Source organism: Barbus barbus, assembly GCF_936440315.1.
Source record: "Barbus barbus genome assembly, chromosome: 9".
In the NCBI taxonomy this organism is placed as follows: Eukaryota; Metazoa; Chordata; class Actinopteri; order Cypriniformes; family Cyprinidae; genus Barbus; species Barbus barbus.
The window spans coordinates 13,574,942-13,592,210 of NC_136737.1; the positions used below are offsets into that span (position 1 = coordinate 13,574,942).

The 17,269-nt window shown below is 38.5% G+C and overlaps 2 protein-coding genes across 6 annotated transcripts in view; both read left to right on the top strand.

Annotated features, from left to right (window-relative positions):
• Positions 1–609: 609 nt before the first annotated feature.
• Positions 610–13,251, top strand: LOC306874754 (hepatoma-derived growth factor-related protein 2-like). 2 transcript variants are annotated; one of them, XM_079424990.1, is made up of 16 exons: positions 610–842; positions 1,357–1,433; positions 1,969–2,107; positions 2,194–2,361; positions 5,840–5,962; positions 6,081–6,149; positions 7,833–8,022; positions 8,213–8,297; positions 9,085–9,382; positions 9,471–9,598; positions 10,181–10,248; positions 10,344–10,414; positions 10,752–10,853; positions 11,982–12,135; positions 12,219–12,342; positions 12,428–13,238. In XM_079424990.1, exons 1-16 carry the CDS (start codon positions 771–773, stop codon positions 12,555–12,557), a joined length of 1,998 nt encoding a protein of 665 aa, XP_079281116.1. In that variant the 5' UTR covers positions 610–770; the 3' UTR covers positions 12,558–13,238. The 2 variants fall into 2 exon arrangements, with proteins under 2 accessions (XP_079281116.1, XP_079281115.1); XM_079424989.1 differs by having other exon boundaries at positions 613–842; positions 9,079–9,382; positions 12,428–13,251.
• A 630-nt stretch (positions 13,252–13,881) lies between these two features.
• The window catches only part of LOC306874529 (AP-3 complex subunit delta-1-like), a 31,490-nt gene continuing 28,102 nt past the window's right edge, over positions 13,882–17,269 (top strand). For all 4 annotated transcript variants that reach the window (XM_079424649.1, XM_079424651.1, XM_079424648.1 and 1 more), the window contains exon 1: positions 13,882–14,176. In XM_079424649.1, coding sequence (XP_079280775.1) covers positions 14,081–14,176 — 96 coding nt within the window. In that variant the 5' untranslated portion in view covers positions 13,882–14,080. The remainder of the gene's footprint in view (positions 14,177–17,269) is intronic.

Below are 17,269 nucleotides of genomic sequence, written 5' to 3' on the forward strand. Positions count from 1 at the left end.
TGTAGACATTTTTTTGTGTATAATATCTTATTCAGGACAGTACTAAATAAAAAATAACATGCACTGTTTATGATCTCTCATATTTTGTAAACATTATTTACATTTTCACAGATTCTGCAAGGGGCCCAAACTTGCATAAAACTGTATGTGTATATATATATATATATTAATTTATTTTTTAATTAAGACTTTAGGAATGCATTTTTACCGCCTCAAAATGTGAAATACAGTATTTAAAACAGACCTTTTGTAAGGAATAAATACATATGTTTAATATTTAACGTTACTGTTTTATTTAAAAATCCTAAGAGTGAGTATATGCCAAATATTTATTCCTCAAAACTACTAAAATAAACGTTCGGGAATTAATTAATATTATTTTTAGATAAATGCATACATAAAAGTGCAGTTACATTCCAGTAGATGCATTTCTCTATAGATGTTTTCATAAATTATTTTTATGTTTCATGCTCAGGTCGGAGGGAATGTTAATATACTATTATTAAATTGAAGTCTTTAGCGGCGTACACATTGTACATTCTTATTGGTGGACGCAAAGAGTGACAGTCCGCCCCTCCAATCATCGATCTCAAGAGAGGCGGGACTTCCGCTGAGAGAAAAATGGAATGAGCGGAAACCGCTGCAGAAACCAACCGCCTTTCCTCGCGTACTGTATCTGAAGCAGAACTCGCTGTCTGTCGGCCCGAAAAACTGACCGCGGACGACCACTAACGAGCAGAACGAGGAGCGGTGCATAGAGGGACGACAAGATGCCGCACAACTTCCGGCCCGGGGATCTTGTCTTTGCTAAAATGAAGGGATATCCCCACTGGCCGGCCCGGGTACGAGCACACACCCCCACCAGCTTCACCTCAGCGCCTAGCCATTTATGCATCATATGTATATATGCACAGTTTTTGCAAACAAACTCGAATAATACAGTACTTCACAGTCTAAACTTCTTAATTATGTGTTTGTTTCATATTATTACCCCAGTAATGAATGTATGAGGCTAGCTGGCTTGCTAACTTGTTTGCTGGAGGAGCAGCAAAGGTCCCGTGTCCGCAAAGTCTTGTTTATTTTTGTATTTCATACATTAGGAATCGTCTTTAGATGCATAATGGGGTGAAATCTGAATAATTACTACATTTAGACGTGGGACTTTTATATTCCTTTGTTTTAATAACATGTAAAATGCAATGAGAGGGGTTGAGTTGTTATGTTTACACATGGAGATACTTTCTTGCTCAGTGCAAAGTCATTTGCTAATTTGTACTTAATTGTATAAACCTTCACATTTCCACTACTGAAGGTCTAAAAACATGTAATAATCTTATTTTTATATTTCTCCTCCAGATTGAAGATGTTGCAGATGGGGCTGTCAAACCACCGCCTAATAAAATCCCCATTTTTTTCTTCGGGACTCATGAAACGTACGTATCCCTGGATTTTAATGAGCACCGGGTTATTAATGATGATAAATGGGTGCATATTACTTGTTATGAGCTGTGTGCATAACCTCATTGTTTTCTCAGTGTTTTTAAAATTACGGTGGGGCATTGCTTGTCTAAACTGTTATGGAGTAACGGGTGACACTAGAAGAACATTTTTAGACCTTTTTCAATCTGAGAACTTTGTAGACACCTTCATATATTAAAGTTGGCATGAAATGAAAAATCACCCAGTCCATTGTCTAAATGCATGTTGCAGATCTTATTATAAACACTTCGTCTGTACAGTTTCATTTGGCAAAAATGAGTCTTAACCTCATAATGTTTCATTTAAATGTCACTAAAAACGAGTGTAATGTACACATTTTTAAATCCAATCAACAACAATACATAAACCAAATTTACACCCTACATTTTTCTTTTTCGATTATCCCTTACACTAGTATGTACGTCAATACAGAAGAACAGATCTGTTGCTACTTCTGTTTCATCCTAACTGTTTTAACTTCCCTTTCAGAGCATTCCTTGCACCCAAGGACCTTTTTGCATATGAAAAGTACCAAGACCGATATGGGAAACCCAACAAAAGGAAAGGATTCAACGAAGGCTTGTGCGAAATCCAAAACAACCCTCATGCCTCCTATAGCACACCTGCAGTAAGACTTAATTTCTCTATCTGGAATCATCTGTTGTTTCATGACAGCAAATGCTGATTTGTTTCACCACCTTTGTATTTGTTTAGCCTGCATCATCATCGGAGAGCGAGGACAACCAACCTGCGCCGGGAAGTGATGCGGAAGATGAGGAAGCAGTGGTGATGAGGAAAACTGAAATAGGAAGTGATGATTCTGACTCTGGAAGTGAAAATCAAAGGAAGACGGCAGTGAAGCGGAAAGCACCAGCTGCAAAGGTATCCAAACTCAAAACAAGCCAACATGATTGATTGTATATCCTCACAAATCATCTAATCTGTCATTTTTCTCTCTTCTCTTGCAGTATTATGCATTATACTTTCAGGTGCTCTTAATGGCAATTTTAGTTAGTTACAAATTCACTAGTGTGGTTGTAGAGTAATCAGTGTAGTGCAAGTAGTTTTTAAGCAGTAGAGTCATTCTATGTTATGAATGTGTTCATAGCTATGCCCAAATTAGAATGAACTATACTTTGGGCTTAGAGGGCGTAGTTTGGCACAATGTTCAATGGAGTGCCTACAATCCCTTTATACGTAGAGTAAAGGGCCATTCACACCAAGGATGATAACATTAAAGGGATAGTTCACCCAAAAATGAAAATTCTGTCATTAAGTACTCACCCGCATGTTGTTCCAAACCTGTAAGAGCTTCGTTCGTCTTCGCAACACAAATTTAGATTTTTTTGATAAAATCCGAAAGCTTTTGACCCCGCATAGATAGCAACACAACTGACATGTTCAAGGCCCAGAAGGGTAGTAAGAACATTGTTAAAATAGTCCATGAGACATCAGTGATTCAACCGTAGTTTTATAAAGGTAATGAGAACACTTTTTGTCACTTTCAGATAGATTTTTCCAGCTGATCAGTGCTAAAATCAATGACAGCCAGTCAGAATCCACTTTAAAGAACTTGAGCATTCAAAGTGGCTGATGACAAAACTGCAGCATGCATGTATCGTCCATTGGTGTGGTCGTTAATATGGATTTAGTTTTAGGTGTGAACAGGCTTTACAGGATTAGTTCACTGCAAAATTTCCTGGTAACACTTTACAATAAGGTGTCATTTGTTAACATTAGTTAATGTATTAAAGGGGTCATATGACGTTGCAAAAAATAACATTATTTTGTGTATTTGGTGTAATGGAATGTGCTTATGCGGTTTAAGGTTAAAAAAACTCATTATTTTCCACATACTGTACATTATTGTTCCTCCTCTATGCCCTGCTTTTCTGAAACGTGCCGATTATTTACATAGCTCATCGTTCTGAGAAGCGAGGCCTGCTCTGATTGGCCAGCTATCCAGTGTGTTGTGATTGTGAAGTGACATACTGCCAAGTATGGTGACCCATACACGGAATTCGTGCTCTGCATTTAACCCATCCAACGTGCACACACACAGCAGTGAACACACACACACCGTGAACACACACCCGGAGCAGTGGGCAGCCATTTTATGCTGCGGCGCCCGGGGAGCAGTTGGGGGTTCGGTGTCTTGCTCAAGGGCACCTCAGTCGTGGTATTGAGGGTGGAGAGAGCGCTGGACATTCACTCCCCCCACCTACAATTCCTGCCGGCCGGAGACTCGAACCTGCAACCTTTGGATTACAAGTCCGACGCTCTAACTATTAGGCCACGACTTCCTATTCCACGACTATTCTTGTCTGAATACCTCAAGCGTGAGACTGAAATATTACGGCCCTTACCGTATTGTGATGCCGTGTCCAGGCACGATGAGACTAAAACAATAAAACCCATTATAAACGAGGCATTTGTTGCATCCAGTGGGGACATAATTACTGATTATAATGACTTATACTGTCTTTTTACGTGTTGCGTTGCATAGCACCGCGTAAACATTACCATGTCTGCATTTGTGATCAGAGAAATGACAAACAACAAGCACTACTCTACACTGCTCAAAACTTGCGTTTGAATAGTCAGTGGCAAATTCTTTAAATAAGAAAACGTATTTACTGGCTGTGAGTCAGAAGCACCAGACTGTCCTTGCAAAGTTGGAATTGCCCCACTTTATAGAAACAGCCTTTGTCCAAGCCAGCATTGTAAGCTACTCTCCAAGCTTCAGGAAATAGTCCTCTGTAAAATGCGCTGCACACACTCTCATTTTTACGTTGTACTGTTCTGAAACAGTGTTGTAAATAGAACTTAACCACTGATTTCTAGTTGTTGTGTCCTCGTTTGGAAGCCCAAACAAAGTAGTTTCGATTTCACAACGAGAAACAGAGTCTCCAGGACATGGCGCCGGCGGCAACAACAATACTACAGCGAGACTAAAAATCACGCCCCCTTTCTTTGCGTATACTTTTGGTGTTTTGCAAATCTCCCCACACCGTGATGTAGACATGTGGGGGCGTGTCTGAATGAGCCGTTTTAGGGGGGCGTGGATGAGTCTTAACTTTTATAAAGAATATCTCTTTGGTTTTGAGACTTTAGTCTTTGCAACTTCAGGGATCTTATCTATGCACAAACAGCTTGTAACACTCCAAAGAGAAAGGAAAACTTGAAATCGCATCATATGACCCCTTTAACATGAACGATTAATGAACACTACATTTATTACTCTTTATTAATCTTTGTTAATGTTAGTTAATAAAAACAGTCGTTCATTCTTTGTTCGTGTTAGTTCACAGCGCATTAACTAATGTTAACAAACAAAACTTGTGATTTTAATTAAGCATTAGTAAATGCTGAAATTAACATTACCTAAGAGTAATAAATGCTGTAGAAGTATTGTTCAGTCTTACTTCGTTAACTAATGAAACTTATTGTAAAGTGTTACCAATTTCCGGATAGTTTACTCCCCTCCATGTCATCCAAGATGTTCAAAAAGAAATTAAGGTTTTTGAGGAAAACATTCCTGGATTTTTCTCCATATAGCTAGTGGACTTCAGTGAGGATCAGTGGGTTGAAGGTCCAAGCTGCAGCTTCAAAGAGCTCTACATGATTCCAGCCGAGGAATAAGGGTCTTATCTAGTGAAACAATCAGTTAATTTCTTAAAAAAAAAAAAAAGTCATACTTTTTAGCCACAAATGCTTGTCTTGCACTAGCTCTGCGATGTGCGTCCGCGACTTCATCCATTGCGCAATCACGTTGGAAAGGTCACGTGTGGTTAATGTACTCCAGTTCACAAAGGTAGGGTGGGGCGAGAAAACACTGGTTCGGTGCTTCCACCTATGTCACGCATGACCTTTCCAATGTGATTACATCATGCGTGAGGTTGAGCTAGTGTAAGATGAGCATTTGTGGTTAAAATGTATATATTTTTTTCGAAACCGATCGTTTCGTTAGACAAGACCCTTATTTCTTGGCTGGGATCGTGTGTAGAGCCCTTTGAAGCTGTGCTGAAACTGCAATTTGGACCTTCAACCCTTTGATCCTCATTGAAGTCCACTAGCTATATGGAGAAAAATCCTGGAATGTTTTCCTCAAAAACCTTAATTTCTATTTCTTTATCTTGGATGACATGGAGGTGAGTAAACTAATCCTTAAATACTCGCATAAACTTATTTTATGGTGATTTTGTGTTGGTTTTGAAGCCTGAAAGCTTCATGTGAGTTCAATTTAATTGCATGGACAAGATGTGTGTTTTTTTTTTTTATATATATATATATATATATATATATATATATATATATATATATATATATATATAACCATCTTTTATGTAAAACTTTGTAGCGGCCACCAGTGAAGAGAACGCGGGCATCATCCAGTGATCGAGATGGAGAGGGGAGTGGATCTCCCTCAGAACCCGAACCATCACCCAGCTCGGACTCTGACTCCGGCAAAAACAGCGACCAGGTATCCTCGTCCGAAATTTGTTCAAACATCTCATGGCTTCATTACTACCAAAAAATCCTGTGTAGTTAATAAAATGCAGATTAAAATGATATAAACAAGTTACTAATGTGTTCTCTAGGACTTCACACCACAGAAGGAGTCGGGAGGTCGAGGCGGCAAAAAGCCAGCAGGCAGAGGCAGGGGGAAGGTGAGACAACCTCATTGACTTTTTGCCATCTATAGGTCCTTTTCAAAAAATTAGCATATTGTGATAAAGTTCATTATTTTCTGTAATGTACTGATAAACATTAGACTTTCATTAATTTTAGATTCATTACAACACAACTGAAGTAGTTCAAGCCTTTTATTGTTTTAATATTGATGATTTTGGCATACAGCTCATGAAAACCCAAAATTCCTATCTCAAAAAATTTGCATATCATGAAAAGGTTCTCTAAACGAGCTATTAACCTAATCATCTGAATCAACTAATTAACTCTAAACACCTGCAAAAGATTCCTGAGGCTTTTAAAAACTCCCAGCCTGGTTCATTACTCAAAACCGCAATCATGGGTAAGACTGCCGACCTGACTGCTGTCCAGAAGGCCATCATTGACACCCTCAAGCAAGAGGGTAAGACACAGAAAGAAATCTCTGAACGAATAGGCTGTTCCCAGAGTGCTGTATCAAGGCACCTCAGTGGGAAGTCTGTGGGAAGGAAAAAGTGTGGCAGAAAACCCAGCACAACGAGAAGAGGTGACCGGACCCTGAGGAAGATTGTGGAGAAGGACCGATTCCAGACCTTGGGGGACCTGCGGAAGCAGTGGACTGAGTCTGGAGTAGAAACATCCAGAGCCACCGTGTACAGGCGTGTGCAGGAAATGGGCTACAGGTGCCGCATTCCCCAGGTCAAGCCACTTTTGAACCAGAAACAGCGGCAGAAGCGCCTGACCTGGGCTACAGAGAAGCAGCACTGGACTGTTGCTCAGTGGTCCAAAGTTCTTTTTTCGGATGAAAGCAAATTTTGCATGTCATTCGGAAATCAAGGTGCCAGAGTCTGGAGGAAGACTGGGGAGAGGAAAATGCCTGAAGTCCAGTGTCAAGTACCCACAGTCAGTGATGGTCTGGGGTGCCATGTCAGCTGCTGGTGTTGGTCCACTGTGTTTTATCAAGGGCAGGGTCAATGCAGCTAGCTATCAGGAGATTTTGGAGCACTTCATGCTTCCATCTGCTGAAAAGCTTTATGGAGATGATTTCATTTTTCAGCACGACCTGGCACCTGCTCACAGTGCCAAAACCACTGGTAAATGGTTTACTGACCATTTACCTGTGGTTTTACCATTTGCCTGCCAACTCTCCTGACCTGAACCCCATAGAGAATCTGTGGGATATTGTGAAGAGAAAGTTGAGAGACGCAAGACCCAACACTCTGGATGAGCTTAAGGCCGCTATCGAAGCATCCTGGGCCTCCATAACACCTCAGCAGTGCCACAGGCTGATTGCCTCCATGCCACGCCGCATTGAAGCAGTCATTTCTGCAAAAGGATTCCCGACCAAGTATTGAGTGCATAACTGAACATAATTATTTGAAGGTTGACTTTTTTTTGTATTAAAAACGCTTTTCTTTTATTGGTCGGATGAAATATGCTAATTTTGGGTTTTCATGAGCTGTATGCCAAAATCATCAATATTTAAACAATAAAAGGCTTGAACTACTTCAGTTGTGTTGTAATGAATCTAAAATATATGAAAGTCTAATGTTTATCAGTACATTACAGAAAATAATGAACTTTATCACAATATGCTAATTTTTTGAAAAGGACCTGTATAATTACATACTGGATTGATCTTACACCTTTTTTTTTTGTTTTGTTTGTTTGTTTCATTTTAGAAGGCATCATCTGGCTCTGATTCAGAATCGGGCTCCCAGTCGGATCAGAGGGCCGCCAGGAGCAATTCAGAAGACGAGAAGCCCCGGCCGGCTGTCTCTGGCTCCGAATCGCAGTCTGGATCTAAATCCGACTCCGATTCAGAACCTCCTCCTCCTCCTGCAAGGAAAGGCCCACAAGGGCGCAAGAAAGGTGAGAACATGCGCATTGCAACGTGAAGCCAGCACATATTATAATTATTTTTAACGGTTGAGTAGTTGTGTTGAATAGCAGCACAGTGGACGGAAACTTTACCTGAGACAGTTATCCTCGGATATCAGGAATCCTAGACAAGTACATCAGAATACTAAAGGATGCTTTTCTTTTTGCGTCATTCTTCAAGCGGCGAAACCTCCACCAAAGCCACGAGGAAGGAAATCCAAACCAGCTCCAGAAAGGGCTCCTTCCTCTTCATCAGACAGCGACAGGTGAGTTTGGTTTATCTGTTCATGTTTTTACACTGATGATAATAGTATTTCCTTTCCGTCATAAATCAGTTGAAGGGATAGTTCACCCAAAAATGAAAATTATCCCATGATTTACTCACCCTCAAGCCATCCTTGGTCTATACGACTTTCTTCTTTCAGATGAGTACAATCGGAGTTATATTAAAAAATATCCTGGCTCCTCCAAGCATTATAATGGGGGCCGAGATTTTGAAGCCCAAAAAAGTGCATCCATCCATCATAAAAGGTGCTCTACTTGGCTCCGGTGGGATAATAAAGGCCTTCTGAAGCAATTTGATGTGTTTGTGAAAGAAAATTATCCATATTTAAAATTTTCTAAACTGTAATCTGTAGCTTCCGCTAACTGTCATACGCTCGTTCACGAGAGAGTGGATGATGTAGGCATAACATAAGCTCCGGTGAGAAGTGACGAAATGTTTTCATCAGACTAATATGTCCTTTAATGAGACCCAAAAATTAATTACGCACCCTCATGCTTAAAGACCTTCGTTCATCTTCAGATCACAAATTAAGATATCTTTGTTGAATTCCGAGAGAATATAAATATAGATGTAAATATTTAAAAACAATATACTGCATGTGTGTGTATTTATATATACATAATAAATATACACAGTACACACACATTATGTAAACAAAAACTTTTATTTTGGATGCGATTAGTCGTTTAACAACACTAGAAAGAACATATTCTGTGAATTTTTGAGGAACACACAGATGTATTGTTTGTTTTTATTCAAAGCGACAGTGAGACGGACCGCGTCAGCGAGTGGAAGAAGAGAGACGAGGAGCGGCGGAAGGAACTGGAGGAGCGAAGGAAGAAAGAGGAGGCTGAAGAGCTCCGTCGGCTCCGGGAACGAGAGAGAGAGGAGGAAGAGAAAAGGAAAAAGGAGAAAGAGAACAAGGCCAGGAGAGGAAGCAGCAGTGGCAGCAGCAGCAGCAGCTCGGACGATGAGGTGGATGATCACCCCCTCAAAAAATCCAAGAAACCTCCACCTCCCCCTATCCCCGCACCTTCAGACTCTGACTCACCACCACCTGCAGAGGCCAGTCACCAGAACTGTAACCAGACTCTTTCTACTAGTATCGCTGCTCAAAATGTTGACACTGTTTGGGTTGTTGTTTCCTATTTAGGTGAAGAAATCCGCCAAACGTCAAGACAGCCAGAAAGGGCGGAAAAAGAAAGAGAAGGTGAAAGAGAAAAAAGAGAGGAAGATCAAAGAAAAGAAGCCTCAGAGATCAGAGGAGAAACGCAAAACGAGGCATGTATTTGGGAGTGTTTATTTATGATATATTATAGTATTTATTAGTATTCTGAATTGAGCTTTTTTTATATTTTCGATTTTAATTTTAAGTTTTAATAGTTTTGTGCTTTTTTCACTTTTAATATTTTTTGTATTTTTATTTTATTTACCTTTTTAATATATTTTTATTTCAGCAAGTTGCCAAAGCAACATTTTTATTTTATTTTTAAGTTTTTTTTCTTTTTAAAGATTTTCATCTAATATTTGTTGTTATTTGTAGTTCTCATAAACAAGATTTTAGTTTAGTAGTTGTAATTAACAAAAACCAGTATAATTGAGATACTATTATAGTTTTTATTGATATTTGAAATTTTAATTAGTTTTAATTTTTGTATTTTCTGTTTTAATTTTAATGTTTTAGTTATTTAGTGTTGTTTTTTTTCCCCCCTTTTTAAAATGTAATTTTTGTCATTTTCAGTTTTAGTTAGTTTAGTATATTAAGTTGAACTAAATGAAAATGAGAAATGTTGCATAGGCTACTAGATGGGGAGAAGAAAAAAGTGTATGTGAATATACAATAACACCACTGTTTCCCACAAGGCCTAAGCCCGAGAAGATGAAACGGAAGTCGACGCGTCTACCGGAGAGGAAAGTCGAGAAGAAAAAAGGTTAAATGAAACATGTTCTCATGGCTGTTCAGTCCTTTTGGGTCATTTTACGGTCAGTCAGACTTTAACTCTTGTTTTGCCCTGTATAAATTCAGAACCCTCACCTGAAGAGAAACTACAGAAGCTCCACACAGACATCAAGTTTGCACTGAAGGTTGACAACCCTGTAAGTATTGACAATATCAGCCTACCCATGTGTCACTTAAAACACATAAAATTAAAATGACTGGAAACATAGTTCTACCAATTTTACACCAAAGTCTAGTATTCAAACAAGTAATGAGTTTGGTCATATTCTCCTAGGATGGTGATTCATTCAATCAGTTGATTCAAACTTGGTCATATGGTTCAGTGGTATTTAATGAACCACATGTGACCTCTAAACTTTCAAAACACTGTTGAATTTAGTCTCTATATATAGCAGAGGCTGTAAGTGTGAAAATGACGCGATGTGTGAATCCCATAGTATCATTCTGCGTCTTCTGCTTCCTTTCAATCTGTAGGACATTGAGAAGTGTCTGCAGGCCCTGGACGAGCTCAACTCAGTACAAGTAACCACTCAAATCTTGCAGAAGAATGCAGATGTTATTGCTACACTCAAAAAGGTACAAGCATTTGCCATTTGTAATCCCATTTAAAGGGCTAGTTCGTTCCAAACCTGTAAGAACTTCGTTCATCTTCAGAACACAAATTAAGATATTTTTGATGCATTCCGAGAGCTTTCTGATCCTGCATAGACAGCAAGGATCCTAACACGATCAAGGCTCAGAAACATAGCAAGGACATCGTTAAAATAGTCCATGTGACATCAGTGATTCAACTGCAATAAGAAAACAAAAATAACGACTTTATTCAACAATTCATCTCCTCCGCGTCACCCTATAGCGTCATTTTGGAGAGTATTACATACGTAAGCAACGTATGTACACAGATATGTTGTTTACATTCAGATCAAAGCATAAACAACATATCCGTGTACAGTGCTGTTGACACAGAACAGCAGACATTGTTTACGTATGCGATGCTCTCCAAAATGCCGCTATAGTGTGACGCGGAGATGAATTGTTGAATAAAGTCATTATTTTTGTTTTTTTGGCACACACATAGTATTCTCGTAGCTTTGTAAAATTACAGTTGAACCACTGATGTCATATGGACTATTTTAACGATGTCCTTACTACGTTTCTGAGCCTTGATCGTGTAAGGATCCTTGCTGTCTATGGAGGGTCAGAGAGCTCTCGAATTTCATCAAAAATATCTTAATTTGTGTTCCGAAGATGATTGTGTTCGAATTATTCACCCTCATGGTCTGGTATACCATGAGGGTGAATAATTAATGACACAATTTTCATTTTTGGGTGAACTATCTCTTTAATGAGATGGATTTCCAAGTTAAACAGCATATTCAACAAGAAAAAGATTGAACTTTTTGGCATAATTTATTTTTGATTTACATAATAATAATTATTGTTATTATTAAATTATAAAACAATTATTAAAGTGTGAAATAAAATGTTATAAACAATATAATAAATATAAAAAATGTATTATTAAATTTATCTTTATATATATATATATATATATATATATATATATATATATATATATATATATATATATATATATATATATATATATATATATATATATATATATATATTATATATAAATATAAATATAAATAAATAAATAATTAATACATCTTGTATGCTTCTGTGTCTTTTGTCTTTTAGATTCGCCGATACAAAGCAAGCAGTGCAGTTATGGAGAAGGCCACTGCAGTCTACAATAAACTAAAGCTCCAGTTCATTGGCAAGATTGAGACTGGTAAACCAAAACCAGATGAAAAGAACCAAGAAACCAACGAGCAAGACACACAAAACACAGGTAAACTGTCAAATGACATTTTTTTCACATGCAATAATCAAATGAGTTTTAAAACATGCTTGTCCATTGTGCCTTCCTTCCAGACGACTCCAAACCAGTGAACGGAGAATCAGAAAATGAGAAAAAAGAAGTTTCTGAATCCGAAAGCGACCCCAAGCCCACAGACCTAGAGAAACAGGATGAGAACCAATCCCCGAACGGCATTAGGTGAAGAGCGGCCACTTTTCGCTTTCCTGGTCTCTAAGCAAAATAATGACTCAGCTTGCCGATTAATTTGGTATTTGTCTTTCAGGCCCAATCCAGATGAGCCAACAGAGCAGCAAACACTCACAGCCGAGTCCACAGAGGCCGATCCGGCAGCTGACACAGACGGAAAACAGGACAGCAGACTGCAGGACGAGCAGATGTCTTCTGAGAGCTGAACATTTCACAAACACGCTTTGGCTTCCTTCGTTCATTTGTGTTACGTTTTGTCTTCCCACCTTTGTGACCTACATGAGTTTTTCGTGTTGTACATAAAACGTGATATAAACATTATTAGCACTTTTGAATCGGGACGTCATGAGGCAAAACAAGCGCCTTAATCTAAATGTGCGATGTGGATGATTCTGCACTACCCACATGTGCTCAATCGAGGGCGAACGTTTTATTTCAGAACCACACTGACGTCTAGGAGGAAAAACACCGAAGCCCAACTGTTTCTGAAGACTGCTTGTATTATGTAGTTTGAGTAAAGCCTATTTTCCTTTTGTTTTTTTAATGGAAAAATAAGGAAAATGCTTAAAAAAAAAAAAGAAAGCAGTCTGGTTTTGTGTTGATTGACCCACTAAGCCATACAGCAAGAGATCATGAGATTTCATCATCATCATCATTATTATTATTACTGCACAAATCTACATCTGATGTCTATGGACTTTCACTAAAGTCTATAGACCGTTTGTTGTTCGTTAGGTTGACCCAATAATGCTATTCTTTTCTTGGATGTCATAAAACATGCTTATCATGCTATTATAAACATGTTTCTAGTGCTTTGTAACTTGGTCGGAGATTTTTTTAGTATCTGTGAAGGAATAAATAAAAATTCCGCATGATGGCCACAATTTTGAATGTTTTCATAGAAGGACCATGTTTTATTGTTCGGAACACTAGCATACTGCCTAGTATATACTACGAAGTATAGATTTCATTGGTACTACAGTAGAATAGTAGGCTATATTCTGTTGTTTTTTTATGGTGTTGTCTTCTGTTCTAAAAGTGTAGAATAATATTTTTAATGATTAATTGTCATTTAAATAACGTGAGTTATGTAAATCATGAGCTCAGTATTGACTTAATTTATTCTGTACAAAAATGTTAGTTATTCCTATATTTAAATTATTGGCATACAACAAACGCAGAAATTTGCTCACTTGCGTGCTAGACGCTAGACTTTATCTAAAGGAACCAATTTATTTTATTTAAAGAATAAAAGATAATATAAAATAACGAAAAGAGAAAATCTCTTACTTTGTTTAGCAAAATACTAGGTACCCAGGAATTATTATTATTAGCTTTTTTTATCCAGATAGTATTTAGTTAGAAAACACTGCCTTATTCACATAATATCTCCAGAAAGTAAGGTTTAGCTATATGAAACCAATACACAAAACGTCTAAGACGCAAATGTCAAAATCCTAAACACCGAAAAGCGTCAGGCAGGGAAGCGTCCAGTGCGTCGCGTCGCGTCGCAGTGTGGGTGGGTTTGCCAGTCAGGTGATCGGTCCGCCATTTTGTCAGCCATTTCCTACACTGGTCCGCTGCAGATCATCGCTTACAGAAAGAGCGAAAGCCCTGCACAGGCCGCAGTTCGGGACTGAATGAGAGACTAGCGCTCTAGCGGGCCGGTCAGTGCTCACATAAAGCCAGTGTTTGCGGTTCGGTCCGGTAGGACAGGAGGGAAATCACCATGGCTCTGAAGATCGTGAAGGGAAGCATCGATCGGATGTTTGATAAAAACCTGCAGGATTTAGTACGTGGCATTAGGAACCATAAGGAAGATGAGGTGAGGCACTTTATCCCTTTATTTCCATTTATTTGCCTCTGCTTCAGAATCGGATGTTTTTGTACATTTTCATAAAAAGCAGCTGGTATAAATGAATCAAGCTGATCTCGTGTCATTGATCTCAAATCACCTTATTTCAGGTGAGCTAAGCGGATATAGCCTGCCTAGATAACAAACAATTATTTTTTAACACAAATGATTATTTCAGTGCTTTCTTAGCGTTTGTGTGGCAGGTGACTGCTGTTAGAACAGTCTGTCATCGTTTTGTTTATCATGAATGAGGCCAGTTAGCGTTGCTAACGGTTAAGACACTTAACGTTATATGAATACATTCTGCAAAGTGAATACAAATTTGATCCCATCCTGTTTTTGATACAAACCGTGTTTAATTATAAACGTAATAAACAGACTAGGTGTGCTAAAGAACATGTCAATTCAAAATAGCTGGCCTCACTTATGTGAGTCATGATGAGATTGGCCGTGTCTTAACACCTAGTGAGCTGCCTATCTAGACAGCATTTTCTGGGCATCATAGGCGCGTTCGGACAACGCTCTTATGATGTTCGATTCGAACTCGCATGATGACGCAAACAATGCTCAAACTTGTTTGATTCGACTGTTCGAATACTGTGACGTTGACAGATGTTTGATTCGAATGTTCGAATACTGTGACGTTGACAGATGTTCTATTCGAATGCTGTGATGTTGTCAGATGTTTGATTCGAATGTTCAAATACTGTGATGTTGACAGATGTTCTGTTCGAATGTTCGAATACTGTGACGTTGACAGATGTTCTATTCAAATGTTCGAATGCTGTGATGTTGACAGATGTTTGGTTCGAATGCTGTGATGTTGACAGATGTTCGATTCGATTGTTCGAATGCTGTGATGTTGACATGTTCTGTTCGAATGCTGTGATGTTGACAGATGTTCGAATGCTGTGATGTTGACAGATGTTCGATTCGAATGTTCAAATACTGTGATGTTGACATGTTCTGTTCGAATGCTGTGATGTTGACAGATGTTCTGTTCGAATGTTCGAATGCTGTGACGTTGACAGATGTTCTATTCAAATGTTCGAATGCTGTGATGTTGACAGATGTTCTGTTCGAATGTTCGAATACGGTGACGTTGACAGATGTTCTATTCAAATGTTCGAATGCTGTGATGTTGACAGATGTTTGATTCGAATGTTCGAATGCTGTGATGTTGACAGATGTTTGATTCGAATGTTCGAATGCTGTGATGTTGACAGATGTTCGATTCGATTGTTCGAATACTGTGATGTTGACATGTTCTATTCGAATGCTGTGATGTTGACAGATGTTTGATTCGAATGTTCGAATACTGTGATGTTGACATGTTCTATTCGAATGCTGTGATGTTGACAGATGTTTGATTCGAATGTTCAAATACTGTGATGTTGACATGTTCTATTCGAATGCTGTGATGTTGACAGATGTTTGATTCGAATGTTCGAATGCTGTGATGTTGACAGATGTTCGATTCGAATGTTCAAATACTGTGATGTTGACATGTTCTGTTCGAATGCTGTGATGTTGACAGATGTTCGATTCGAATGTTCAAATACTGTGATGTTGACATGTTCTGTTCGAATGCTGTGATGTTGACAGATGTTCGATTCGAATGTTCAAATACTGTGATGTTGACAGATGTTCTGTTCGAATGCTGTGACGTTGACAGATGTTCTATTCAAATGTTCGAATGCTGTGATGTTGACAGATGTTTGATTCGAATGTTCGAATGCTGTGATGTTGACAGATGTTTGATTCGAATGTTCGAATGCTGTGATGTTGACAGATGTTTGATTCGAATGTTCGAATGCTGTGATGTTGACAGATGTTTTGTTCGAATGCTGTGATGTTGACAGATGTTCGATTCGATTGTTCGAATACTGTGATGTTGACATGTTCTATTCGAATGCTGTGATGTTGACAGATGTTTGATTCGAATGTTCGAATACTGTGATGTTGACATGTTCTATTCGAATGCTGTGATGTTGACAGATGTTTGATTCGATTGTTCGAATACTGTGATGTTGACAGATGTTTGATTCGAATGTTCAAATACTGTGATGTTGACAGATGTTCTGTTCGAATGCTGTGACGTTGACAGATGTTCTGTTCGAATGCTGTGCAGTGTTAATTTTGTCAGGCATTTTTGATTTAGTCTTAGTCTTTATCTTGAGTCTTTCATAGTTTTAGTCTAGTTTTAGTCATTTGAGTCTTTCATAGTTTTAGTCTAGTTTTAGTCGACGAAAAGTCATTGCATTTTTGTCAACTTTTAGTCATTACTTTTAGTCAAACTGCAGTTACCAACATTTATTTTGGTAGCTATTTTATATGTAGTATTCAAACAAAAATAGTCATTAATTCTTCTCTCTTTAGACCAAATCAATTAAGCTTATGAGAAATTTGAATCAAGGATTGAATTTGGAAAAACTGGAATAAATAAATTTTTTGGTAGAGATATAAATTAAACTCATTTTCCAGATACAGTAGGTTTACTTAAGTATACATTTATTTAACATATTTTGTTGGTTAACATTTATGACAGATAATTAGGAATGCTGTCCATTTAAGACGGAAGTTATGTATGTAATAGCCTACTGACATACATTCAGTTTTCACCCACCTGTTTAAGCTCACTTAAACCATAACGGACTGTATTTCCGTGAGATGCTCTACATGAGAGACATGTGGACTGCTGTGTGTGTATTTGAGCACTGAGAACTGATCGCGCGCTGTCTGAGAACTGAAGAAGTGGAGAGAACTTCTATCAGCGCGTTTCCGCCTATCGCACCTTCACTGACTTTAAGTTACTCGACAATGAATTGTGACTCCCGGGAAAAACGGGACGTCTGGTCACCCACTCCCTAACCCTTCGGGTGCTGAGGCCATTGTTTCAGATCGCTATAGTTCGCGTTTTGGTAGCCTATCCGTCCACTGCGGCTGCCATACTGAGACTAGATATGCAAACGCCCCTTATCCAATGACAGAGACGCACATTTTGAAAGACAAGACAGTTAATTTAGCCTATAGGATGTATTTTGAATGTCTGGTGGTCCTCAA

Bases quoted from the DNA above. Each gene is read 5' to 3' on its own strand.
- LOC306874754 (XM_079424989.1), top strand. From the start codon at position 771: ATGCCGCACAACTTCCGGCCCGGGGATCTTGTCTTTGCTAAAATGAAG. The intron at 2,108-2,193 runs GTAAGACTTAAT...GTATTTGTTTAG, and splicing joins CCTCCTATAGCACACCTGCA to CCTGCATCATCATCGGAGAG. The intron at 2,362-5,839 runs GTATCCAAACTC...AAAACTTTGTAG, and splicing joins GGAAAGCACCAGCTGCAAAG to CGGCCACCAGTGAAGAGAAC.